This window comes from Actinia tenebrosa, unplaced genomic scaffold (assembly GCF_029948245.1).
Source record: "Actinia tenebrosa isolate PJP-AT-01 unplaced genomic scaffold, QUT_ActTen_1.0 PGA_scaffold0__85_contigs__length_37466705, whole genome shotgun sequence".
NCBI classification, from domain to species: domain Eukaryota; kingdom Metazoa; phylum Cnidaria; class Anthozoa; order Actiniaria; family Actiniidae; genus Actinia; species Actinia tenebrosa.
The window spans coordinates 28,770,462-28,798,033 of record NW_028292569.1 but is presented as its reverse complement, the minus strand read 5'-3'; the positions used below and the strand labels follow the sequence as shown (position 1 = coordinate 28,798,033).

General features: G+C 38.0%; 4 protein-coding genes across 6 annotated transcripts in view; 2 read left to right on the top strand and 2 right to left on the bottom strand.

Moving 5' to 3' along the window:
- LOC116294289 (uncharacterized) overlaps positions 1-16,951 on the top strand; it is a 31,868-nt gene extending 14,917 nt beyond the window's left edge. For all 3 annotated transcript variants that reach the window (XM_031701857.2, XM_031701856.2, XM_089039114.1), the window contains 8 exons: positions 1,601-3,887; positions 4,207-4,511; positions 5,247-5,467; positions 11,495-11,736; positions 11,997-12,139; positions 12,840-12,954; positions 13,200-13,426; positions 13,967-16,951. In XM_031701857.2, coding sequence (XP_031557717.2) covers positions 1,601-3,887; positions 4,207-4,511; positions 5,247-5,467; positions 11,495-11,736; positions 11,997-12,139; positions 12,840-12,954; positions 13,200-13,426; positions 13,967-14,814 — 4,388 coding nt within the window. In that variant the 3' untranslated portion in view covers positions 14,815-16,951. The remainder of the gene's footprint in view (positions 1-1,600; positions 3,888-4,206; positions 4,512-5,246; positions 5,468-11,494; positions 11,737-11,996; positions 12,140-12,839; positions 12,955-13,199; positions 13,427-13,966) is intronic.
- Positions 7,281-8,792, top strand: LOC116294292 (uncharacterized). Its single transcript, XM_031701860.2, has 2 exons — positions 7,281-7,541; positions 7,631-8,792. Exons 1-2 carry the CDS (start codon positions 7,438-7,440, stop codon positions 8,691-8,693), a joined length of 1,167 nt encoding a protein of 388 aa, XP_031557720.2. The 5' UTR covers positions 7,281-7,437; the 3' UTR covers positions 8,694-8,792.
- On the bottom strand, positions 8,963-10,645 carry LOC116294291 (uncharacterized). The gene has a single exon (XM_089039135.1). It carries the CDS (start codon positions 10,509-10,511, stop codon positions 9,294-9,296), a length of 1,218 nt encoding a protein of 405 aa, XP_088895261.1. The 5' UTR covers positions 10,512-10,645; the 3' UTR covers positions 8,963-9,293.
- A 362-nt stretch (positions 16,952-17,313) lies between the features above and the next one.
- LOC116294290 (von Willebrand factor A domain-containing protein 7) lies at positions 17,314-26,195 on the bottom strand. Its single transcript, XM_031701858.2, has 4 exons — positions 25,934-26,195; positions 24,461-24,971; positions 18,792-19,565; positions 17,314-18,126 (listed from the first exon to the last, which is right to left on the bottom strand). Exons 1-4 carry the CDS (start codon positions 26,087-26,089, stop codon positions 17,552-17,554), a joined length of 2,016 nt encoding a protein of 671 aa, XP_031557718.1. The 5' UTR covers positions 26,090-26,195; the 3' UTR covers positions 17,314-17,551.
- Between the last annotated feature and the right edge of the window lie 1,377 nt (positions 26,196-27,572).

The window sequence follows — 27,572 nt, the reverse complement described above, 5'->3', positions numbered from 1 at the left end:
CCCGGATTCGAAACAATCCCGGATTCGTCCCAAACTATGCCGGATTCATCGCTTGAAGTCTAAACAAGAAGCGTGGCAGATACAAAACTATCCCGAATTGCCTACGAATCCGGGATAGTTTGCCCAAGTGTAAACATCTCAGAAGACAGACTTAAAATGTACTTAATCAATATTTATAGCCCCCATGTCAAATCCAAAAAGTCACGTGATTGATAGTAAGCAGAGCAAATGTCCTGCTTCACAGGGTTTCGTTTCTACATTACGTAGCTACAAACGCATTAAAATAGTTTTCGAATCATCCGACGACGATGACAGCCCAAAGGTACAGTGACTTGATTGTTACATTTTACTTGCTATAAGCAAAACTTTACTTGTAATTTGAAATCAATTTTTGGTGGCTTACTGGACTTTTCCTACTTGAATACCATAGTTATTGAGACGATATTTACTATCATTTTGCTCCTTTAGCACGACTCAAAATCAAATAGTAAGATTAAGTTGCTTTTAGATTTTAAAACTGTACGCTAATTAAGTTCAATAATGAAACAAACAAACAAACATAATAATAATAGTGATAATAATAATAAAGAAACAACTAGAAAATATCAGCTTGTATGAAATAAACGAATAACTTCATGGGGAGGGCACTTGTACGGCATTTTCGCACTCGTTGGTTTGTCATGTCACCAACTCGTGAGAAAATTCCAACTCCATGAAGAAATCTATATATCTGCGAAAATACCGTACGCGCGCCAACTCCATGAAGTAATCTATATATCTGCGAAAATACCGTACGCGCGCCAACACCATGAAGTAATCTATATATCTGCGAAAATACCGTACGCGCGCCATCCTCATAAAGTAATCTATATATCTGCGAAAATACCGTACGCTCGCGATCCCCATGAAGTAATCTATATTTATTTTTTTCCGGTCCGGTATCCTTAAAATCGTGCGTTCTGATTGGCTGTTTGAGCGGGCGGTATTTTGTCAGTATCTGCCCGCGCGCGCGTTCCGGTATCCTTTGCCGCCAAACGACAACACAAAACGATTACAAAAACAAGTTAAAAAAATACGGGAAAAATATAAATAAGTTATTTACCGTCCTATAGTCGGTCCGGATAGGGAAAAACTGTGCCCTCGGTCTTGAAAACGGACCTCGGCCTAACGGCCTCGGTCCGTATATTCAAGACCTCGGGCACAGTTTTTCCTTATCCGGACCTCCTGCCCGGTAAATAACATATATATCTGCGAAAATACCGTACGCGAGCCATTCCCATGAAGTAATCTATATATCCGTATATAGTGTATAGATGTATGGATGTACTCATCTGGTATATAGAGTATAGGTGTATAGATGTATTCATATAGTGTGTAGATACCCCTCCACTTTGGAATTTCCAATTTTCTTCCATTCAAACCTTGTAATTTTGTTTCCATCTGTCCCCTCATTATCTGGATACTTCCAATTTCCTCCATGAGTATGTTTTTTTTCCCTGGAACCACACATTCAAAGAAAAATATAGTACACTTACTTAGTCCCTCGCCATATAATTTGGATTTCATAAAGATTGGCTGCAGCATCTTTTTTTTCTTCTAGATTCCGAAATGCTAAAAGAGGCAATAAAAGGCAGCACAGACTACCAAACTAAATTCATGGCTGCACATGACGTTCCCAGTGCAAAGACAGATGAAATCGTTACCAATCTAACAGTATATTATGCAGATAAAAAACAAAAGAAAAAAGGACAAGCAAAAGACCTGGGTAGAAGTGAACAGCTGCAGGGATACACCAAAAGAACGATGAGTTGTAAAGTTGATAAATACGAAGATATCTTCAATGACATGCAAGGAGAAAATCCAAACTTACTTCTTACCGGTGAACCCTGGATAGGTAAAACCTTTCTCTGTGAGAAAGTCATACGAGATTGGTCTATTAATAGATTATTTAAAAACGAAAACACTCCTAATATTCAGTTTGCCTACCTGTTGAAGCTCCGTCAGCTCAGTTCAAAGGGCGACAAAAAGATTAATTTACAAGAATTACTGAATTGTTCGCCCCTTCTTGACGACAATTCAGTCATCAATGATTCATTATTTGAATATTTGATTCAAAATCCCTCCAAGTTGCTGATCATCTTGGACGGGTTTGATGAATGTTCGGAACAGCACCGTAAACAAATCGCTAGCGATTACGAGGGAATATATCCAAATGATTCCAAAGAAAAGATGCCAATCCCTGTACTTTGTTCTAAATTGATTAGAGGAAAACTTTTAAGAAATTCTGTTGTTCTGGTATCTTCAAGGCCAGGCGAGGCCGAGGAGTTGGGAAAAATCAATTTTGACAGATACGTAGAAATCTCGGGCTTTTCACCTGAACAAGTCACCGAGTATGTTGACAAATATTTCAGCGAACCAGGAAAAGAACGAACAAAAAAGACGGTACGCGAACACATAGAAAAAAATGAGAACCTGATGAGTTTTTGTCATATTCCGCTATTGTCTTTCTTGTTCTGCTGGTGTTTAGAATGGCGAATTAGTAGTTCGGGAATCGCAGAAAATCTACCCGCTAAAATAACCGATCTTTATGATGAGGTTGTTAAAGTCTTGGTACAAAAACCCCATGCAAATCTCAAATATTCAGAAATGTCAGAATATGCGATGAAAATAGCTGAAGAAACGCTAGATAAACTAGCTAAATTAGCAGCTAATTTACTGAAGGAAAGTAAATATATTTTTGACGAAGAAGATATGAAAAAGCTAGACCTTACCGAGGACGAAATTGAAAACTTGAAGATAAGTGGCATCCTTCATTGTGTTCCTGGAATTAGAATTTCTCCTCTTCAAACAAAAGAAGAGTTTAGTTTCACTCATCTGACGCTGCAAGAATTTCTCGCTGCTTCCTTCTTTGTAAAGAATGGAGAAATCCCAGAGAAAGAGATAGCAAGTGGGCAGACATTTGTGTTCATATCTGGACTTTTGGCCAGGAAAAAATATGGAGAACATCTAATGAATAAACTACTCCAACAGATAACACCTAAGCATTATAATGATCATGTAAACCAACTGCTAATGTTACAGTGTCTGTATGAGTATGGAGAGGAAGAACTAACTAAACAAAGCATGCATTATCTTTACGATATATCTGTGGTGTATGAGCACATTTGTTTTAGACAAACAACCGATTTTGATCTGAAATACTTATTGTATTTGGTGGATATTATTCGTTCACTAAAAGAAGAACAACATCCAGAGTCACTTGTTGTTGATACATTGGAAATCACTCATTCATCTTTAACCTCGTTTGGTGTTGGTGTTGTTTGTCGTTCACTTGTTCGTAATTCGTTCATAACTGCACTGGAGCTATTGCATTGTAGTTTAGATAATAAATGTGTAGAAATACTAACTGACTCATTAGTAAACACTGGAATAACCCACCTAGGCCTATTTGGGAATAATATTACAGATGAAGGAGTGAAGAGTATTTGTAGTGTACTAACACAAACTAAAATAACCTACCTGGACCTAGGGATTAATAGTATTACAGATGAAGGAGCAGAGAGTATTTGTAGGGTTATCATAAAAGATAATTGTCATGTAGAACGATTAGACTTATGGGGCAATGAGGAAATAACTGTAGAATGTAAGAAACGCGTAGAAAAACTAGTAGAAAAACACAAACCCATAGTTTTGGTGTACCTTGGAATCTCCAGGAGTAAAGTTAGTGCAACAGAAAAAGAAGAAAGCAGACGAGAAGAGGAAAAGCAAGACACAGAAAGCATCAGTCAATATCATAGTTTGGCAGAAAGTGCAGCAAGCCCCTTGGTTTCCAATGAAATGAAATCGCTGACCATCTCTAACAAGCAGAACCAAGCAATTATTGAAGTGTAAGTTTCGGTTAGCTAAAGATAGTTGTATTTAAGAATAATACTTAACGTAGAGGTAAAAATAGCTGCAAAACGTATAACGTTTACACTACGGATGAGAAATTGAGTTTAGTTGTGCAAAGAGGCAATTAACTTCTATTCTTTGTTTGCATCATCGCGGCTATATTCGTAGTATAGCAAAATATTTCCCATCGGCCTCCTTTGTTCTGAACCCCACCATAATGGCTGCCATTTCTTCAGTTTCTAATTGACTCTTGGGAATCCTTATAAGTCATTAGTGTTTGCATTATAAAGCTTGTTATTCTTTCTTATTCAACAGAACTCAAGAAGGGGGTCGTTTTGACATCTCTATGTATGGTGCTCTACTTGAATTTCCTCCAAATACTGTTGAAAGTTCCACTCAAGTGGTTTGCAAAGTATGCTCTCGCGAAAGTATACCTTCGCCTGAGGCGGATCCTATGGAGACTCTCGTGAGCCACATAGTGCAGCTTGGTCCATCATCTGTCGAACTACAGCAACCAGTAATTGTGACAATGCTGCATGCAGGTCCTGGGAAAAAATCTGGTTATGAAATGATAGTGAAGGCTTTCAACGACGAGGAACGCATTTGGAAGGAAATAGAAGGTAAGAATACTCTAGTCTCGAAATCATTCTCATGCTCAAGGTTATTAGCTCATCCTTTGCTGGCTTGCTTTAATTTGTTTAGCTTTTGTATCACTAGGCCGAGAAAACAGACGTCCTTTCTTTCCCCGACTGCATGTGCCTCCCCGCGAAAAAAATGTCTGAGTCACGAGCGCTACCCAAAATACATTGACTAATGAATTACGTGTGGTGTTAATTCTTGTGATGTTATTGATATCGCTATATTCAGCAAAGAAGGTGTGCAAAACCCTTTTCGTTTCGTGTTTAAAATGAATAGAAATACTGAAATGTAGAATTGAATTTTCCGGCTCGTTGTTCAGACTTTGCTTTCGCGAGCCCGCGGGACGTACGCAGGCGGGGAGGAAAAGGAGTCTGCCTTCTGAAGATAGTGCTCTAGGTTTGTGGGAATTCGTTTGGCCTACCTTTGTTATTTTCAATAAAAAGACGGATCTAGACGAAAGATATTTCGTTAATAGACGTTCTATTAACGAAATATCTTTATTAGTAGCACCACCAAGGCTGTTGGAGTCCATACTTTTTTTTCATGAAATAATGTTTACGGCTCGTGACCGAGCTAGTAATATTTAGTATGAACATCACCAACATGACTGACTTTTTTGTTTTTTTTTTTGTTTTTTTTTGAGAATTGCAAATTATGACTTTTGTCTAAATGGCATCGTAACCTCCAGTATTTTTAATCTCAACCTACTCATTTAGAATTCAAGGACACTTCACATATTCCCAAAAACTACAAAGCTGGCAACGTTATTCAAGTAAAGATCTCTAAGCTGACAACCTTAGCCGTTATCAGCAGGCTTGTCACTGATACGTTCGAGGTTACACCAACTGGATGTGTTGTCACGTCTTCAGTATGTAATGATGTAACAGTTACGTTTCCTGAAGGAGCTGTTGATAAGACAATCACTGGATCCATGAAGGTTCGTAGTATAACATTTGTGTGAATTTAATCTTGCATTAGCCCATGGGCTGTAGGAGAATATTTGGTTTGTGATAGGGATAACGCTTGTTAGTAGACCAAATAGCTCTTTAATTACTCACGTGGATCTGCCTATCCATATTTTATTGTTTGTTACGTCGGTCTTCAAAGAATAAACATGAATTAAGTTGTCTTTTTACCTATTTAGTTTTCTTCGATTAAATCAATGTAACCTCCATCTATGACTTTCTAATGAGCCCGCTATATCTTATCATGAAAAACCGTAAAATGTTGACATCTAAACAGGAAACTCAGTTTCTGTTGTATTCTCTTTTTACTAAAAATTAAGAGGGTAGGCCCAAAGTGGGCCTTGCCCTCCTCAACAAATGAGATGTATGGATTATGTACCACATGATCACTTTGAATTGCTTTGAGCTTGATGCAAGTTGTTTCGTCATCTTACGGCCTCGTTTAAGTTGATGGTTCTAAAGTTCGTTTTGCGAACTCCTTAGAAAGCAACACTCAACTGGTTCTTGTCGTTGTGGTCAAATAAAACGTTCTCGATCCCAATAGTGGTATCGCGCTTTTTTCATACTATTCATTCAAGAAGAACTTGCAGTTACAAATTCACTAATCTATATCAAAATTAATTATTTAATTATATATTTATTTCGCATTTACCATAATGAAATTTTCTATATTTATTATATAAAGAACAAATATTCTTAAAAAATTAAAAGGTACCTATATTTAACGTCGGTAGTTCCTTCAGTTGAAATTCAACTGCTATCAATGGAAGCCGACGGTGCGCACTTTATTCCCTCTCTCCATCAGTGCTCTGTTTTAAGAGTATTTAAAGCTGAAGCTACACGGATTAGAGAGAAGTCGAAACAGACGTGGAGATCCTAAGGATCGAACCGTGGACCTCAAAAGCTCTGAAGGTCGCGCACTAACCAACTAAGCTACGCCTGCTCCAAAGCTCGTATAAATATTTATAAGACTTGGCACCTATCCAGTGCAGTGGTCAACTTGAAAGGTATGCTCCTTTGACCACTACACACTTTTCCATAATTGAAATCATTATTTATAAAACTATCTTTAATTAGGGTTTTTTTTTAAATACTGTCATTAATCTTTTCTTATTCTGTAACTTATGTAGTGTTTAAAAAACGAGTAGGAGTGTTTTATCAGGTATAAAAGCACGAGGCGTAGCCGAGTGCTTTTATACCTGATGAAACACGATCTACGAGTTTTTTGAACTGCTTAAAACACTCATGAACAATTTATAAGATTTTGGTTCAACTGGAGTCACCATACACGTCACGAACATGGATTTATATACTTCGATAGAGATTTGACGTCACGGGCATGCGCAACTAGATTAAATAGAAGCTCCCACACGTTGGGTATTGCGTGCCAAGGCAAAGACAGGCACGTTAGTCAAAGATTATTAGGGTTGACTATGACCTTGATGAAGCTCTATATCTTCATCTAAACTTGGATGCATACTTCATCCCTGATGAAGTCATCCTCATAGTATTCGAGTGGTCTTTATATAAAGATCACATGTGTCTTTATATAAAGACACGTGTCTTTATATAAAATCACTTGAATGAAGAGGAATTTATCGGGTATAAAGGTTCATGCACGTGACGTGTATGGTGGCTCCAATTGGACCATAAGCTTATGAATTATTAATGAGTGTTTTAATTTATTAAAAGTGTAAATAAACTGAACTTGACCTTGAACTTTTACCTTAAATTATGGCCGTGTTTTCACTAGGGGTTTTAACTCGTCTAAAATTCCTTAAGGTGTCGCGGTTCCGGAAATACAGTGAAAACACCCTAACTTTCAAGGGCAAAATCGTTGCTCAAACACCGGAAATACCGCAAAAGTTAGACTACCTAGCAAGATGGTTTAACTTGTCCAAGTAAACACATCAACCATCACAGCGATGTTCTTGACAGACAAATGTCAAATAAAAAGGTCAGATATTCGTCGAGTGTTCTCAGTACAGCAACAATGGAAGACGACACGAATCCATCCTCGAACATGGATCCATCCTCTAACTTTACGTAAGTAGCTAAAGTTTAGATGTGAAATATTCTTCTTACTATAATCGAGTGTTCATATAATGATTGCTCGGTTTTCTTGTACTTTTTAGACATCGCTTTACGATCCCACCACCGTTGGCTTTCGATTCGCCAAGCACAAGCCAAGGACCTTTACTCTTTCCACGTTATTACCTCAATCCGCCGCAAGTGAGAGCATCTAGCTTAACTTTTCCAGCTGCTACACCACGACCTACTACGTTAATTTTTCCTGCTAGTACACCACCTCGTGCGCCATCTACTAGCTTCACTTTTCCGGCTGATACTCCACCGCGTGGCCCAAATACGCTAAATTTAACATCGTCCAGAAACATCCCTCCCACTAGTCGCGATGCAAACCTTCCTTCTACATCCTCGGGTTCATTTGGAGAGGCATCCTCATGCGCTAAGAGCCGTGGAAAAAATTGGTCTGATGCAGAGACGAGATTCCTTTTAGAAATCTGGCGTGAGAGCTATCCTATTAGCAAACGGAGAAACAGTGGGGCTTGGGATTCCATAGCTAAGCAATTGAACAAGGTTTTGGCAGAACAAGGAATTACAACGTTCCGCAGTGGAGTACAGTGTAAGGCTCGCATTAAACACTTAGAAGATGAATATAAAAGGGTCAAGGACCACAATGGTCGTTCAGGGAATAACAGAGAGACGTTCGAATACTACGAAGACTTAGATGTGGTGTTAGGATGTAAACCAAATATAACCCCAAGGATTGTATTGGACTGCGGTTTGGACGCAAGCGACGAATCTCCATCATATTCGCCCATAAGCTTATCAATTGAGAAAGAAAATGATGAGGATGAGGATGATGATGTAGATGATGATGTAGATGAATCCACACATGAGAGACCTCGCCAGGACAAAAAAACAACCAGCCAGGGTAAGCGAACATGTACCGGCAAGGGAAAGCAGCCATCGTCGAAAACGCCCGCAAAGAAAGCAAAAAAAGCCTCTTCTCAGTTTGAATCAGAACTATTTGACTTCTTAAACGCTAGTCAAGAAAAGGACCACGAATTTTTCGCACAATTGGCAGAGAAGGAGAGCGAGCGTGAGCTGAAGAGCCAAAAACTTATGTTTGACACGGTAAAAGAAATTGCTAAAATTTTTAAAGGAGGAAACTGAATGATTTAACTTTTTTTATGTGATCTGCCTATTTCTGTACCCTATTTACAGACATACACTGAACACATTTCTTTACAGTTTTTTATATATTTTTTATTTCAAGTCCAATTGGCCACATGCACTGCATATACAAACGTGCATGATTAAGATATTTGTTGCTGTTCAACTTTATTTGATCGACATTATTTAACTTGATTACTGTTTAACTTGATCATGTACTATGAATGAAATACCAATATAATATAATGCATGGACAGCTTACTTAGCGTATATTTTAAGCTGCGATGTAGTATTTGATTTATTAAAATGAGATATTTCAATTACAAGATATTTCATTACCATTTCAATTAGCCACATGTACTGCATGTATAAACATGAATTAAGATATTTGTTGCTGTTCAACTTATACAATGGACATTATTTGATTCAAATAAATCATTATGGCAATACAATATGCTTCACTTGGTCATGTGCTATGAATAAAATACCAATATATATATACATACAGTGTATAATTTAAGCTTAGCTGTAGTATTTGATTTGAAAAAAACATTATTAAAATGAGATATTTCAACAATAACAAAATGTATCTGTGGTGGTTTAGTATAGAGTGTTTTTTATGATATTCCTTAGCCGTGTTCCATCTTGATTTACAATATGGCCGGGGAGAGGAGGAGCAACGTTTCCATCGCGCACTGGATTAATTTCGGTATCATCGTTCATATCTAAACAGATGTTGTGAAGAATACAACAAGTAATAATTGTGATAGGTACCTTATCCACGGACTCATCTAGTTTATCTAGCAAGCACCTCCATCTCCCTTTCAATAGCCCAAACGCTTGTTCGATCACAACCCTTGCAGCGCTTAGGGATTTATTGAAAGCGTCTTGCCTTGCAGTGATTCCCCTGGCCTGTGGATAAGGCTTCATGCACCATGTAGATAGCTTATACGCTGGGTCAGCAATTAATAAGGGTTTTACGTCTCTACCGCCGATTCGACGGACGGGGGAGTTTAAAATTTGGTTATTCTGTACCGCATTGAAAAGGGAACTTATTCGTAAAACTCTTGAGTCGTGGATGCTTCCTGCATATCCAGTACTTACATGGATGAATTTCATATTAGCATCAGCAACTCCTTGTAAAACTATGCTGTGAAAATTCTTTCTGTTGCGGTATTCATTCGGATTTTCTGTTGGAGCTGTTATAGGAATATGTGATCCATCTAGCGCACCCACAACTTGAGGAAATGTGCTTATATTTTGGAAACCCTGTATACAACGTCTAGTTTCATCTTCTGTCTTCGGGAATTTGATAAATTCGTTTACACGCCTCATCAGAGCCGAACAAAACTCGTCCTTAATGTTCATTGCTGTGCATCGTCCTATTCCAAAACTAAGCGCAACAGTTCTGTAGGAGTTCCCTGTGGCTAATCGCCATAAAGCGATAGCTACTCGCTTCTCTACTGGTATCGCTTGACGTAAGATTGTATCCTGCTTGCTCATATATGGACCTACAATCCCACAAATAAAATCAAATGTGTTTCTGTTAACTCTAAAATGTTCACGCCACAAATGATCTAGATTTCTGTTATTCAAAAGCTCTTCAAACCAAAACTGAGGCCTAGGATAAACCCAAGCTAACTTCCTTCTTCTTGGGCGATTTCGTCGTTGTATTGACAAAAGAAATGCCAGATTTGCTCCTTGCCTCCCTCTTAAGGATAACAATCGAAGATTGCGAAGAAATCGTGAACGTTTGCGAAGAAAGACAGCCACGATTAAAAGAAGAGTTGTAAACACGAGTCCTTCATCTCCCGCCATTATTTCGAAATGCGCGGGGTGTAACTATATCCAAGAATCTGTCACTCATACTGACACTAAAAATTCAAGTGAAAACAGTCGGCAAGTTATACTGGTCTAAAGTTGGTCTGTCAACAAACACCTTGAGGAATTTTAGGCTAGTTAGGAAACCTAGTGAAAACACAGCCTATTACTTGAATTGCTGGCAATAAACCGTTCTTCTTAGAAAGAATTAAACATGTTTACTGCTGAGCACTATCAAAGAATGGCGAGTCAACAACATTTGTTACCTTTTTAAATATGGAGCTCAACTTTGAATAAATCGGAAATCCAAATACTGCTATGCATTGTACTTAGTAGTTTTGTTTTGACCACAACTCGTCTTATTTCATTCGATTGCTTTGGAAACATGGAAGTATCTCCCTGTTAAGTTTCGAAAATAAGGAAATATCTTCAGCCAGGTCTTCTGAACGAATACTCGGCACGATCAAGTATTATTAACAGGCAATCCTTTTGCAGTTGGAGCACATTGAAGTAAAACATTGGACCCTAATGAACTCTTCAATCTATTAATAAGAAAAATCCCTTGAAAATAATCCGTAGAACAAGCAAATGATGCGTCCAATTCGATTCAGTATGTTCAGGAAAACCCCTCGAATAATTTTGAAAATAAACGAACAATGCTTTCCTTATTTAGATGAAGGGTCAGGCGCTCCCTTTGTTAAAGACGTATCTGCGGTCTTACCTAATAAGATATTGCAGGCTCATCAAATACAAAGATGGCGACTTTTATCGAAGGAAAAGGAGATAAAAAGACTATTGAATTCATGTTTAAGAAAAAATAAAATATGGATAGACCGATCCAAGTGAGTAATTAGGTGATTTATTTGGTCCATTAAAAAGCATTTTCCACTTCACAAACAAAATATTCAGCTTATAATTAGCCATCACTATAGTTATACTATGTAATGATTTGAAAGTTCTTTTTTTTTTCTTTTGAACAGGTGGTTTTGTTGCCAGAGATGATCTTCATTTTTAGCGGGTTTAAAGACATCAAGTTCTTGAAGCCTGTTACCATAAAATTTCCGCACGAGGGTTCTACAGACGACTTTCCTGGTCGCTTACGAGTTTTGTCTCAAAAGGGCGCGGTGCATCCTGGAAAACGTTGGAATGAAGTTAAAGGCAATGTAAAACTGGAAAAGAAGGAAGAAGGCTTCTTGGAACTTCATGTTCAACATTTTTGTAGGTATGTTTTGTCTTACAATCGACGGTAGTAAATTGTCTAATTCGGGAAACATGGAATGATGCCGAACCATGTGGGAAAGAGGTAAGCAGGTTTCAAATTCGGTGTTTGCAAAGCGCATTACCCAATAAAGTTGCTGGTCGCAGTTCATTGATATATAAATGATTCGACTATTTATGTTGTCATTCGAGTTTCTTTAAACTAGCTAGTTTCATTTCAATTTTCTTTTCTTCATTTCATCTAACTTCAATTGATTTTTTCAGGTTGACGGTTGCTGAGCCAATCTCTTGGTGGTGGAGAAGTCAGCAGCAAGTCTTTCTGGGAGCTTTTAAAGAGAACAACGATTCCCTGAAGCTTACCATTGCTTGTGCCTCTATTTTTGTTAACTTTGAACACGAATTCATAGGTAAAAAAGAACTGCACATATTTCAAAAACAAACAACAAAACAAACAAAGAAGCAAACAAATATACTAGCAAAATACAGGATAAAATGACTTTCTAAGGAATAATGGTATCTTTTTTTTTCATGTTAATGCATAAGAAATGTATAAGCACTTCAGTTTAACGAAGGTAATCAAAAAGCCTGTGGCGAACAAACCTGCATGTGCCAATCAGGAAATAGAAAAATGAATATCATATTGATTTCAGCCAATCACAACGTTTCATTCCTACGAGTTGTTGAGTCATTCTAAATCCGTTTTTGTCAGAAATAAAATCAAATTGCGGCTTCGTTGATTGGCTCAAGTTTTGGTTGAGTTGGATTGGTTTGTTTTCAATCTACACTATGATTGGTCAGCTTTGCAAATTGTATTGGAGGGGACACTAGAGAAAAACGTTTGTGCAAGCTTGCCTTTCGTGAAAAAATAAATTTTCGTTTTCGCCTAACAAAGAAAAAATTCCTTTAATATTCTTCAGTTTGTCAGTATTCTTTAATGAAAGCATTAAAGCATATATCCGGCAGCAATTTTTATACGTTTTGACTGATTTAAAATACGCACTTAGAGCATTCGCAGACGTTTTTTCACTTTTCACTCGTGTCATTGGAGTTCGCCGTAGCTAAAAATTACTTTTGTGTAATTTAAGTATTTATTTTTCGGTTGTGAAGGATTAGGCTATGAACGACTGGCTGTGTCTACAGCAGCGATGAGACCTGGAGAAATGGCATACGTACAGGTGGAAGATGGTTGGGATATACAAGCAGAGGAAAACGTCTATGTGAAGTACGTATCTTATTATTTTGTTACGATGCAATATCATGTTGATCTCAGTTGATTTGACAGCTCATAGTACTCTTTAATTTTTATTTCATATTGTCCATTTTGACGGTTCGAGTTTTAGGTGATATGCCGTTATGTTAGAGCAAATTACCTATTGGTCTACGACCGCTATAAAATGTGTCGATATTGAATACAGTCAAACTAAGGAAAACAATAATTCATAAAATATCCTTTTAATTCTATTTCAGGTTTATTGAAGGGGGTAGATACCGGGAAGAGTTAGTCTATAGCATTAACTACGATTACTTCCAAATCCATGCCACAAGCAACATATTATATCTCTGTTTCTACCCAACCATGGAGTTCGTCGAGAATGATCGGATTGGCAGACTTGCAATCGATCGAAGGAGATTGTATCCAACAGTAGTAAGCATGGGTAATGATCCTCCAGAAGAAGTAATGGATATAGATCCTGGTTAGTATTAAAATTGGAATGGATTTATCTACAGAGCCCTATTTAGATTACCCTGATATCTCTAAAGGTGCTGATGAAAGGTTGGAAGAAGGGGGGAAATCACTCCTTATCGCATTTACAGTCATATTATTTATATGAGAATATATATAGACTTTATATTTGTACTGCGGTTATAATGTATCTAATTCAGTTGACCTGCGCAGTATATCAAGCAACTCATGAAGCTGCTAATTATTGAAATTGAACGGGTTTTGAACCCGTACCTTGGCGACTCCGGTGCCATAAACTGAGCTACCAAGTCTCACATGAGACTTCGAGTACACATTATGTGGGTTTATCGGAGGAGATATATGTATATGAGAATATATATAGACTTTATATTTGTATCTAATGTATTTAATTGAGCTGATCTGAGCTGATCGAGATTACAAAATAGTTCTTAGTATGAATGAAGATTTTAACGAAGAAAAAACATATAGATTCTTCGCATTCTCTCCTAAAAGAATTCCTCATTAAAAGAATATAATTTTTCATTTCTAGAACCACCGATGAATGAGAACCAAAGTAGATTTGTTGCACCAACGTGTTTGGATCGTCATATCCCACCAAGTGATCGGCCAGAGTGTATCAACACTGTTTACAAGATGACGAGTAATCCTAGAGGAATTGCATATATTATCAACATAAATAGATTCTCTATTCATCCCTGCCATAAGATGTACGGTCGGCTTGTCGAATTCTTGGGTTCCCATTTAGATGTAAATTCACTTAGTCGTCTATTCCCGGACTTGCTTTTTGAAGTTCAATATCATTCGGACCTAAAGCAGAATGAATTTTTAACTAGGCTGCAGATTTTTTCTAAAACTACTAAATTCTCACTCTACGACTGCTTGGTTGTTTTCATCATGAGCCATGGCAAAGAAAATTATATTTACGCTTCCGATGGCGAAGAAGTGCGCTTGCAAGAAATCTTTGACATGTTTCAAAACTGTCAGGCTCTCCAGGGAAAGCCCAAGTTGTTTTTTATTCAAGCATGCAGAGGAACAGCGGCAGATGATGGAGTTGTTCATAGAGACGACCCAGGAGAACAAGCACAAATAGCCAGGCCTGGTCTCAATGATAGAAGACGTCCTGAGGAATACGATAATCTATATGGTTACAGTTGCTATGAGGGACAAAATTCATACGGTTGGGATGATTACGGAAGCGCTTACGTCCAATCTTTTGTAGACGTTTTTAGAGAACACTCTTGTAAGGAACACCTGTTAAGCTTGTTGGAAAGGGTCAAGCGCAAAGTCAGAGAACGTGAGCGAAATCAAATACCGTGGATTAATTCTACTCTGAGGAAATTGTTGTATTTCTACCCAGGTTTGTTTGAAAATCCATAGCAATCTTATCAAGCAGGGGAAAATTCCTAGGGGACCATATCTCTCAAGATATATAGGCTCCATGTCGTCATGCAGATTAACAGCTAAGCTAAATATAACTCGCACAGAGTGGTTGGTAGTTGTGACCTCATTTTCGTAAAATGATATGAGTTTTCTAGATCACAATAAGTACAGTTGACCCTGGCCTTGGTGTTACATCCACATATTTTCGTCCTGAAGATATTTTTTTCAACTTCCCAATTTTGGTAAAATTGGCCATATAGAGCCAAAATGTAAAGTGAATTCATCGAATAAATCCGCCCAAATAAACTGACGTCAAAACTACCAACCAATCACAGAGCAAGCTATATTTAGCATAGTTAGCTATCTGATGAAAGCAAGATATCATCTACTACCTATATACCATGATCTTGAATGTTAAGACTTCAAATCACTTCTTGATAATAGCACATGTATAACCGGTAGTTTTTCATAAATTTAGGACAACTGACCACAAGTATATAGGTGATGATAGCAATGACAGGAGAAAGAAACGCCAATATGCACTTACAGGAATATCTCAAAGCATGATGGAAAACCGAGTACTTACGGTTTTTAGGCTTCTCTGAAAATTAATCGAACAATTTTTCCTTCTACATTTTCCATGAAATGTAAGTATTTGAACAGGCGAAAAAAAGCAGAGTAATTTTTATCTGATAGTTCCTTTGATTTCTTTGCTCCATTTTGCAGTACTCGGTTTCCTAGAGAGCTTTGGGAGCTTTGCCTATATAATCTGCCCGTGTTTCCCAGACGGAACGAAAGGTTTCTATTGTTGTGCCTTCTGTCATAGCTGCCATCTCGTTAGGGTGCAAACATTCTATAGCCTACATGTATATTTCTTTTATTATAGTGCCTAGTTGACTCGATTTTAACTAGCTATTAACTAATTTGTCAACACAAGAAAACAAAAAAGAATTGTAAATCGACCTTACTATAGTTCGTTGAATCTATAAATGGCGTTAAGTATGTTAGCGGTTAAATACTTAACCGAGATTAACAGAGGCAATAAGTATAAATTATATATTAATATACTGAGCCATGATTTGTTACGTAGATTAGGGCTTTAAATTTAATTATTGATCGTGCTATTTTAAAGTTCAATGATACTTTAACCACAAAGAGGGATCTTCCCATTTATCAGAAATTGAACTTCAAGGTCAAAGACAACAAGTGTCGAATCTTGTCGATTATTGAAACATAGAGCTTTAAAGTACGACGTAAATCATATGGAAAAACAACTTTCGGGTCTAAAGCGAAAAGTAGTTCTATAAAGATGATAGGATAGGATGATAGTATTTGTTGTCCAAATAATTTGTAATTGTTTCATTTGGAGGTTAAATAATTGAGAACATTTTTCGTTTTACTTTAGCTGTTTTGTGAGCAGTTGGACCTGGAAATACGTCGCGACTTAAAAGCTCTATATGTTGAGAATGTATGACTTTGTGCTCGGTGGCAAGAGCTGCAACAGCCCAGCCATACGTTTTTTTGAAATTTTTCAGTGCTTTTAGTTATAGCTTTGTTTTCCAGTCAAATATTAGACCAAAGATTCCGGCAAAATCTTTAGTAGATAGAGTGCTCGCACTAAACCCGTGAAACAAATACTAATTTTTAGTACTAAATAGCGATAATCAAACAATAGAAAAACAAGGATTCTGTATGAATTACTACTTATTAGTACTAAATATGTTTCACGGGTTTAGGCCGTGCACTCTACTAACAAGGCATTTACTTTTATTTCCTATCTATTCAGTATGTTTAATTTGTTGAAAATTAGAAAGCCGATGTATGCTAATTAAGCAAAATGCTGGCAATAACGTCAGCAGATATGGACGAATAAATGACCACTTTTCATCCATCGATTCCCTGGTCCAACAGAAAGTATCCGATTGAGGCTGTGGTGTAGCTCAAATTTAAAAAAATCGTTTGAAACTCCCTTACAGCCATGCTTTATACAGGATCCAAGTGGTGAATATCTTTACATACATCACCTTGATATAGACTTTTGTATTTCCTTGCCTTGAGCGTTATTGTAAATATACTGGTTTTCACAAGCAAGTTCAGTGTAAAATAAAGTAGATTCTGCCTCTGATATGATAAACCTTTGTTGTTGTTGTTGTTGTTGTTGTTGTTTCAGTATATGCGCGTGAAGATCTAGACTTCATGTGTTGTGTACTCGAGCTGCTTCAAAAAGGCGTCATTGCCAAGATCGCCAGCGATCTTTACTGTGGGGTGAACCACTGCGCTCCTTGAAAACTGATGTGAATTATTGATAAATCCTGGACGCTCTACATCAAAATGAACTCAATCTCGAACAATTGCCAGGACAGATTTTCTATATCATTGAAATGTTATTTATACTTAAAGAAAGGAATGGAAAGGAAAGGAAAGGAAAGGAATCGAAAGGAAAGGAAAGGAAAGGAGAATTAAAAATTCAAAGAAACATTTTTGCTGCTGCTTTCTTTTATTGTTCTACTGAAATAGTTTTACGCAAGCAGCATTTATATCAATCTCAAGAAGACAGAGTTTGATGAGGAGCTCATTTTATCTTATCATTCTATCTTAGGTTATTTATCCAAGTTTATTTCTTTAGTTATTGCTCTTAATTAGCGCTTGATTGTCATCCATCAACTATATTTATCATTAATTTATCATGATCATCATTGTATTACTAATAAATGTCTTAAATGACTCGGAAGATTCAGACAACCATAAAGTTGAGGATTTGGCCTGTTTCAACGCGAGACTTTCTTCCTTTGATGGTGACAGCAACAGGGTAACTTTCACCGGGTGTTGCACTCAAAGGAGCTGTGAACCACATACTAAACCTACGACTGCGGTTTTTGTTGACTTTTACGTGTCTCTTGCGTCTTTTTGTGGCATACTGCTTTGGATCGTTAACGGACACGTCAAAGGTTTCAGTTGGGCCAACGTTGAAGATCAATAGAATGACGAACATGCGTCTTCCTCTGGGAATGGTCAGTTGACCATCTTTGGCTCTGTAGACGCGAATGAGAGCAGTAGTTGCTCGGATTGTTTTTATGGATGAGCGTTCGAAGACGTTGCCTGCTTTGGTTCGACCTTTCATTCTGAGTTTGAATGGCGTTGAAGGTGGAGTAAATGACACGACGAAATGAGCTTTGGATGAGCTGCGAGGTGTCATGGCGACCGTCGTTAGTACTCTTCCGTTTCTGCTGTCGATGAGTTCAACGCTGAGCCTGTTTCGTTGAATCCTTTCAGCCCCTGCTACTGTTATGATGGCGTTGGCGCGCTGACCTATAAATTCAATTCAATTTCAGTTTATTTACACTGTTTTTTTTTCAATTTTATATAACAGAATTACAAGAATATATAGTTTGAATAATATTTAGAATTTTGTACGACAGCCAAAGGAGCTAAAGCTTTCTAGTTGGCTGTCGTAATTTTCACTTAGGGTCAGTAAAGAAAAGAAAAAAAGGAAGAAAAAGAAGAAGAAGAAGAAGAAGAAGAAAAAAAACTACAAGGCTAATATATTATAATAATACTATAATATTAAATTCAACAGTATAAATTTCCACTATAGCAATAAAGGAGATAAATTAAATAATTATGTATATATGTATATAATGATATAATTGTTATTGATTATTGAGTAAGAATTTCTTATACATCTGCTTGAAGGACGAATAAGGAAGACTTTTGATTGATTTGGGTATTGTTTCCCAGACTTTAGAAATACTAAAATTAAATGTATATTTACAATAATTTGTTCTTACTCGTTTTTTTTATAGAAATCATTATTAGCTGAAAATATTGTATTGTAAGAATGAATATCTGAAAGGCTAAAGAATTTCCTTTACGATAACCTTGTAGCAAATTTTTGGTATCATGCAGTTATTTTCTAAACCACCTTGAGTTTAGAATTTGAATTGCAGAGTCGCACCATTCATTCAATGACTTACCTGCGAGTGGCTGATTGATTGGGATGGGGTATCTTCCTTTCCGTGTTGGAAGCATTACAAAGTAGTAGTCAAAATCGATGTTTGAGTCACTAGATCCTCTGACAAGATAGTGGTACTTGCCAGCACTCGCAGCAACTGACAGCGTCCATCGACCAGGAGTCGGGATAATAAGCTCGTAAATAGCAGCTCGTAACAGAGATATCTTTCTTCCAGTAAACCTTGTACCGGACGGATCCCTGAGGACAATTACGGGTTTTGGGTTTTGGGTGGAAACTGAAATGATCATATTCTTCACAGAATCGTCTACAAGTATAACCTTGCTTCTCGAGACTGCACGCTTTTTATTATCGAAGTCGTCTCCATCATTTCCATCGGTCACACAAACGCCGGAGTTTCGCAAAGACAATTTGGTGATGCTTTCTAATTTCTTTATCTCTGACGAGTCTACCAGTCGAAGTATCATCCCACAGGTTTCTCGGGCAACTTGAACGAAGGGTGCGAACGAAGAGGCGGCTGAAGTTGTAAAGAAGTTGATGTTGACATTTAAACCGTTTGCATAGTCTATCAGGGTCTTGATGTTGTCTTTGGTATGGTCTTTTGCCGTTGCGTCTGTGAACACATACACTGGTGAGCCTTCGTTTGGTTCTTCTTCCATGGCAGCTAACATTCCTTTGAATGTCAGTTCTGGATCATCACCTCCATCGTGGGCTATTAACTTCTCTAACTCTTTAATAAATTCTGAACCATTTTCTTTGAAAAGTACAGGGCCAGTTGCTAAAATGTTCGAAAATATAGAAATTTTTGGCAACTTTAATCATGATAGAGTGATTTTCATAAACCTGGGAAATACATTTTAACGTATTTAGTACTATTACGCTCTGACTTCTTTGTTTTCTATTGTTTGAATCTGGTTATTAATTAACAGATCAAAAACAGTTTTCCGTGTTTGATACTCTGATCAAAACACGCGGGATGTTGGGAGAACACGAGAGGAGCGTAGGAAACCACGACGCGTAGCAGAGTGGTTTCCATCTTCTCGAGTGTTCTCCCAACATTCCAAGTGTTTTGATCAGAGTATCAAACACAGAAAACTGTTTTTGATTTGTTTTATAAAATAACAAACGCGCGAAAAGATCGAAAAAAAGCAAAGTCTAAGTAAATTCTCCCTACGTGCCGTCTTATTCAAACTGACCAATGAGCGCGCGCGATAGATTAAAAATGACGATAGCGTGTTTTGATACTCTCATCAAACATGGTTTTCGACCAATCATAGCGCGCGTAGTATCCCAATTATTTTATAATACTATGTAATAAGTGACTTTTGTTTCACGGGTTAATGAAAGCCACTCTAAAAGTATAATAAAAAAACGTCGACTACAAATAACACCCAAAAGATCCGTATACTGATGCATGCTTTTACTTTTTAACTCGTGGATATGCGGAACGTAGAAACGAGTTAATAGAACGTTTTCCAACAACCGGGGTTAAGAATTCTAATGAGTTTGCTAATACGCTAATGATCTACGTACCGTACTGCCAGCTAAATTATACCGAAATAATCTGCGTGAAGAAGTTTTAACCTTAAAATGCTAGTCTTATTGCACTTTCTGTGAAATTGTCTTAATTTCCAGGAATGTAAACGAACTCAGCGTTAAAACGCTTGCCATTCTAAAACGTGCTTACAAAACTATTAACGCTATATTTTGGTTTTAAGAGAAGTAAATTTGCTGTTGCTGGTGCTGGCCTATCTCCGGCTTTTCAGAAGTTTCATATATGTAACTTCTGAGAAGCCGGAGATAGGCCAGCACCAACGAGTTTACTTCTCTAAAAACTCACTAAAATTGTTACAAGATTTTTATAGAAGTTTTATTCAACAGCAGCGTTCGTAAAGTACAAATCTTTGAGTATAAGTGATGATATACCAGTTCGCTATAACAGTCGAGACTGAAGATTTGATTCCTTTTTTTAATAGCTTAGTTATTCTTATCTAGATATTTGTCCACCTTGCTGAAAACGGCATCTACTTTACTCATCGTTTCCAAAGCCTTTTCGCACATTTTCTTATGTGCAGCTTGGGTTTCTGCTGCATTGTCAACCTTCCTCTTTTTAGATACCTTGTTCGTACCGGCAATGCAGTCATCTTTTTCATCAAACTCGCTCTCGCATGATGATGACGCAACATACTCTCTCTCTAATTTGTCCTTCACTGCTTGTCTTCTCTGGGAAGGTGTTTTCTTCTCTGCATACTCATGGAGTCTATTGGTTCAGTCGGGGAAGCCAACATTTTCTTTAAAATGTTCTTCATTCTGGTTATCAGTCGACTTGCCAGTGGGCTCTGCAGATAGAGTGCCACAACATGATGAGGGAGTTGTGCCTCTAGGATTCTTTCTTTGCAGTACTGTAGGATTTCAGGCCACTCTTTGCTATTACATTCGTTGTAGCATTTAGAAATAAATTCAATTTCCTTTTCACCAACATTAGCACGCTTTGGTAGTGATCCTATCACAATTAAAATTACAAACCATAAGTTGAAAACGATAATGAAATTAATTTGTCGCAAAAGTCCAGAAATTAGCTTTTTAAAAATGGTTCACTTACCTAACCCACGCGAATTTCCCGGTATTGGAGAATCTTTTTGTGATATCTTGACAAAACGTTTATCAGAAATAATCAAGTAAACTAGCTAAACTCAATTGTCACTCGATGGGCACTGAATGCTCAGAAAATTCCGAAGTGCAAAACTCTAAACTGCCTGGACTAATTACAGTAACGCTTCGATTTTAATTATTCAAAAAATAGAAGTTTGACTGGTAGTTACTGTGAACTTGAGATGCAGATTTAGGATATACGTGTCCTGCTTATGCAAATAATAGCAATTTTGATACTTCTGTCTGCTTTCCAGCCTCCGTTAGGCATACAAAACGTGCCGTTAAATAGACGTCTTCTTACAGGCTTCCGTGGCAGTGGATTTGATGGCAGGGATGTGTTCTCTCTAATTCAAAGACAGCCATGGTTCTTTTGGAGAAATACAGGTGAAACCCCACAGTCATTTCTGCAGCTAGTAGCAGATGTTTCTCCAGCTCTATTCCGTTTAACAAGGGATGGATTACCACGTCAACGACTAGGACGCTCACAACTCAACATCACGAATCAAGTTCTATTAGCTTTAATGTGGCTACGCAAATATCTGCATGTGGAAAGTCTAGCTCTGTGGTTCGATACAAACCCATCAACTGTTGTGCGAATTATATACAGAGTCATACCAGAGATGTGGAGGTATTTCCAAAATCAAATTCGCTGGTTAAATGTAAATGAATGGGCCAACATCAGGGGAAATTGGCCAGAATTCCCAAACGCAGTGGGCGCTATAGACGCAACCCCGCATGAGATATACCGACCCATAACAGAGGCCCAGAGATCGTTCTATAGTGGGCACCGTCACTACCACTGTTTCAACACCCAACTTATCATTGATAACCTTGGACACTTGAGATATGTTCAAGCCGGGTTTCTTGGTAGTACACACGATGCGACATCTTACAGGCTGATGACCCACATTGGACCAGGACAACCTCTGGACCTACAGGTGCAAAACTTCTAGCGGACAAGGCTTATCCTGATGGTGGACCATTGCTGACGGCCGTAAGAGCAAATCAAATGCATTTGCTGAACCCCAGAGAAAGAAGGCGGGCAAGGCGCTTTAACAAGTGTCTGTCATGACGACGAATCAAGGTGGAGCATGTATTTAAGAAATAAAAGTGTACAAAGCCATATCACAGTTATGGAGACATCCTAGATGGCTTCTTCCAGTATGAGTGGAGCTTACGTCATTTCTTGCTGAACGTCGAGTACGCTTATTTGAACATTTATAACAATCTAAAAAGGTATTTCTGTGTACAGCAAATTTCCATGCTAGCTTAGTCCACTCATTTGCATTTTTTCAGATACAAACGTTGATGTTGAATAAAAAACAAAGTCTTGTAACACTTGTTGAGTTTTTAATGAATTTAGAACGTTGAGTTCGATTACATTCCTGGAAATTATGACAAGTTTACAGAAAGTGCAATAAGACTAGCATTTTAAGGTTAAAACGTCTTCACGCAGATTATTTCGGTATAATTTAGCTGGCAGTACGGTACGTAGATAATTAGCATATTAGCAAACTCATTAGAAATTTTAACCCCGGTTGTTGGAAAACGTTCTATTGTGAGGGGTCTGAATATGCAAATGTGTCACTCGCTCGCTCACTCACTAAGATGTTAGCAGATCGATAATTAAACGTATAACGATCGTCTTGCGTCATCTGATTACGTTGCACGACACTAGGGACCTTAAGCTGCAGGACGGCAACGTGGGCGACAACGTCGGCGAAATTGCGGCGCTTCAACCTTCTATTGTATTATTATTTCATGTTTAACTAGTATTTTACTCAATAAGAATCCCCGTTTTAGAGTGAAATGACGTCTTTTGGCAGCGCTTTACTTATAACGAAAATCAGCAAATATAAGCTTTTGGCGTAGCCGTTCTCTTTAGTACGTAAAAATAGGACATTTCACGTCTTACTTTCAGCATAAGACGGTAATGATGCACAGTGTTTCGTACATTCCAACGAGTATCTATTGAATAGCGCAATTAGTGCTATTGTATGTTTGCCGTCGTCGTCGTCGTTGCCGTCCTGCAGCTTAAGGTCCCTACTAACAAGCACAAAGCTCTTATTTAGTATAGACTACTTTCGCTATTTATATGAGGAAATGAACTGTTGATGTTTCATGTGGGATACTTTCTAGCACTGTGGACCCACTCTTGCACATGTGCAGATTATTTACATCAAAAGAATCAAGGAGAGATGCAACTTGAAGTGAAATAATACGATTAACGCCTAAAACTAAAATTCCAATGAGTCAAACCTTTTTTTGCTGATGCGATAAAGTAAACAGAAACGCTTATGTACAATCGTCAACATATTTAGATCCTCTCAGAAGATTCGTAGGTAGAGGTAGAGCCGGATGCATCGGAAAAAGAACTTTCATTATATTTCAAAACGAGAGTCATGGAGTCTTGAAGAAAGTTCGGCTAGTTTTGTCATCCAAATAAGCCGTTCTGAATTAAAAGTAGAACAGCCGAAGCAATGTTCTTGTATCTAACTGCTAAGGTACAAATCTACTCAATAGATGTCGCTCGACTCGAGACTAACGAGAATTCGCTCCAATAAATAATTAGTACTTTACAGACTTGAATGAAGTCAAAAGAAATAGTATTCCTAAACGAATTTCTATAAAATATTCGCTTAGTTCACAGTGTAATTAAAGTGTTTCATGTGAATCTAAATCGATTGTAAGCGCTGTGATGACCCTTGAAGGTCAAGATAATTAGTAACGCATAACGCAACGTTTTTACAATTCATCACAGAATTCGCTTCCAAACTCAACAAAATAACAAAGAACTAAACAGAGTAGGTGTTAAAAGGAAAATAAAAGGACGACTTATCATCTTACCAGCTAAATTGAGCATTTTAAATATGAAATCGAGTGAAATACTTTGAAACATTCGAATGTCAACAAGCATAAGGACACAGGGAGCCCAATCTCTGAAAAGTTCAACTAGTATCCACGAGTTCGCCAAAGGGCGGTTTGATTTATGTGTAAAATTACAACAGAATCTCTACTTACTAGGGTCATTGAACACTGACAAGATGTAATTCTCTGCCGTCTTTCCTGCTGTTCTTACAATGGCTTTAGCAATTTCTTTCACGGCATAAATATCATTCCTCATACTTCCAGTGTCATCAATAGCGAACGCCAGTGTCTTGGAGTCTTCTACTCCTAATAGTTTGCTAAATTTGTCTGGGCCAATTTCCTTTTTTAGTCTAGCTAAGTAGCGTGCTCCATCTGATCCCGACCGTTTTGATATTCCTGGTCGACTCGAAGATATCGATTTGCAAAGCGCTTGTCCTAGGGCTTCTCGGGCGAACAAATAACTCCTTTGCTTCAGAGCAACCTTTATATTCTTCGTCAGATTACTTAGATGTGCTGTGTTGCCACTTGCTTGAGCTTCGAGAACGTGCTTTTCCACTTTACTTAGAATTTCTAAAAAGCTGTTTGAAGGTTTCGTCTGACGCGGCTTCTTGACTGGCAAACTAGAGTTAGACGCCAAACCGTGAAAAGCTTGCAATTTTAGTGCCTGAATTTTAAGTAAAATAATTAAACTTAATAGAATTGATTTAAAAGTTCAGTGGAGTGGAGTGGAGTGCAGTGCAGTGGAGTGGAGTGGAGTGCAGTGGAGTGGAGTGGAGTGCAGTGGAGTGCAGTGGAGTGCAGTGGAGTGCAGTGCAGTGCAGTGCAGTGCAGTGCAGTGCAGTGCAGTGGAGTGCAGTGGAGTGGAGTGCAGTGGAGTGCAGTGGAGTGGAGTGGAGTGCAGTGGAGTGCAGTGGAGTGCAGTGGAGTGGAGTGCAGTGCAGTGGAGTGGAGTGCAGTGCAGTGGAGTGCAGTGGAGTGCAGTGGAGTGCAGTGGAGTGGAGTGCAGTGCAGTGGAGTGCAGTGGAGTGCAGTGGAGTGCAGTGGAGTGCAGTGGAGTGCAGTGCAGTGCAGTGGAGTGCAGTGCAGTGGAGTGCAGTGCAGTGCAGTGCAGTGCAGTGCAGTGCAGTGCAGTGCAGTGCAGTGCAGTGCAGTGCAGTGCAGTGCAGTGCAGTGCAGTGCAGTGCAGTGCAGTGCAGTGCAGTGCAGTGCAGTGGAGTGGAGTGGAGTGGAGTGGAGTGGAGTGGAGTGGAGTGGAGTGGAGTGGAGTGGAGTGGAGTGCAGTGCAGTGCAGTGCAGTGCAGTGGAGTGGAGTGGAGTGGAGTGGAGTGGAGTGCAGTGCAGTGCAGTGCAGTGCAGTGCAGTGGATTTGAGAAATGATTAACTGGCACTCTTATCACTGCTATAGATCAAAATACGTACTTTGCTCGGCTGCATAAAGTATGCCTCATTAAGGAATATCTATGTGTCTCGTTATATTAACCTAATAATACAATTTGAAATAGATTGTTATTTCGTTTCACTTCTGGGCTCTCCCCCATTTAAGGAAAGCAAAATGTGTAAAAAACCTATGAAAGTCAAGCTAATTTTGGGATAGAGTTCAATTTCTTATTAACAATCAACACCTACCGGTCGAGGGCGAGAGGAGTTTGACCTTGTTGTTGAAAACTTCATCATGGCTTGTCTCGCGTCATCCAGAATAGAAGGAAAAGTGAATCCATCAGCGAGATGGAACCGAAATACAGGAGTAAGGCTTAAAACCAGCAAATAAGCAAGGGTCCTCATCACGAAATCTTAAAATCTACTTCTTGAACCAGACGTTATCTCTTCGGAAGTGAAGTTCAACTAATGAAACTGAACAAAGTATGTCTGTTTTGAAGGTACGGTCATAAGATGTTGTTTACTTCAGAGACAAAAGAACCAGGAAGTTCCGTCGTTGCCTGGAAACAATTTTAAACTCTCTTTTTGTCCGCGTTACAGAGGCTCCTGCCCACGCCGGATTTCCAAATTTTGTTTAGTTTATTTTTTCTCTTCAATGGATTGTAATCAATTGAAATAAACAAGAAAAACGATATTAAATATAGATTAAATAATGTTGTACTGAAGAGAGATTCCTTTCTGGAATTTTGGAATGAGAGGAAATGACACACAAACATATATATGTGAATTGCTATACCACAATTTTAACATTTTATTTTTGCATAGATATATTTGGCTTGCAATCCCGATTTAAAAGCACACAGTGGGTTACAGCCGTTTCCATGACCACAAAGCGGAAAAAAAGAATCGAGATTGGACTATTAATATATGTATTTAGGCACTGCCTAAAAGCGGAGCTCCCGATACGGAAGTCACAGGGAAAACAATTTGAATGAAACTGAAAGGTAAAAATTAGATCGGGGAAAAAATCTTCAATTATTTTTATTCGAGATGAAGATAATTTCTCCCATAATAAAAACCATGCAGTGAAATCGAATCGAAATGCACTACTTTGTTTTCTTTGCGCGAGTATACTCTCCCACTTAGGAATTTTGTACACAACTCTCCGCCACCCCCAGGGGCTAGTTTTGTTCTTGGAAGATTCTTCGACAAAGTTTTCCAAGGCCGCAGTTTTCGGCTTTGAATCTCTTTTACTTAAAAAAAAACGAAAGATAACTACAGATAATCCAATACAATATCAAGTTTAGTGAAATCTACCTCGGCTGTCTTTCATTGAAATCGAAAATCTGGAGATTTAGGGCAAATCAAGACTAAAAAGCAGACTTGGAAACTGGTTAGACTCGGTTAAGGTGAGCAGAAAATACAGAACGAGACAAAGTTTACATTCAGTTAAACTTGACAAGAACAACTGAGAAAAAATAGAAAATAATGCAAAGGCAATGCAAAATACAAAATGACGAAATTCTTTGTCAGTAAATTGGCGCTTGTAAATGTTTTTGAATATTTTTTAGCTTTTTAAAGTGAAAGTCTAGGTCTTCATACAATAACATCGCTCAACAACACAAATTTAAGCGCATTTTTATAATCATACTTGCTCGAACAGATTAACAAACAGTTGAATATTTGGTGTAAATTTATATTTCATTCAATAATTAAATAAATTATCAGTAGAAAGATATAAAACTATTAAATGAAAGTCTTCTTTGTTTTGCCGATGGGTTCCCGCGACAGGAGGCGAACAAAGCTGCATTTTTCTTGAACGAAAGACATACGATAGTTGGTTAAAAACAACCGAATTGTTAAAGATTTACAAAGCTAAATAAAGGAC

Coding starts and splice junctions, on each gene's coding strand:
- LOC116294292 (XM_031701860.2), top strand. CDS start 7,438: ATGTCAAATAAAAAGGTCAGATATTCGTCGAGTGTTCTCAGTACAGCA. Junction 7,542..7,630: donor GATCCATCCTCTAACTTTAC/GTAAGTAGCTAA, acceptor TGTACTTTTTAG/ACATCGCTTTACGATCCCAC.
- LOC116294291 (XM_089039135.1), bottom strand. CDS start 10,511: ATGGCGGGAGATGAAGGACTCGTGTTTACAACTCTTCTTTTAATCGTG.
- LOC116294290 (XM_031701858.2), bottom strand. CDS start 26,089: ATGAGGACCCTTGCTTATTTGCTGGTTTTAAGCCTTACTCCTGTATTT. Junction 19,566..24,460: donor GTCAGTGTTCAATGACCCTA/GTAAGTAGAGAT, acceptor CGAACATTTTAG/CAACTGGCCCTGTACTTTTC. Junction 18,127..18,791: donor AATCAATCAGCCACTCGCAG/GTAAGTCATTGA, acceptor TTGAATTTATAG/GTCAGCGCGCCAACGCCATC.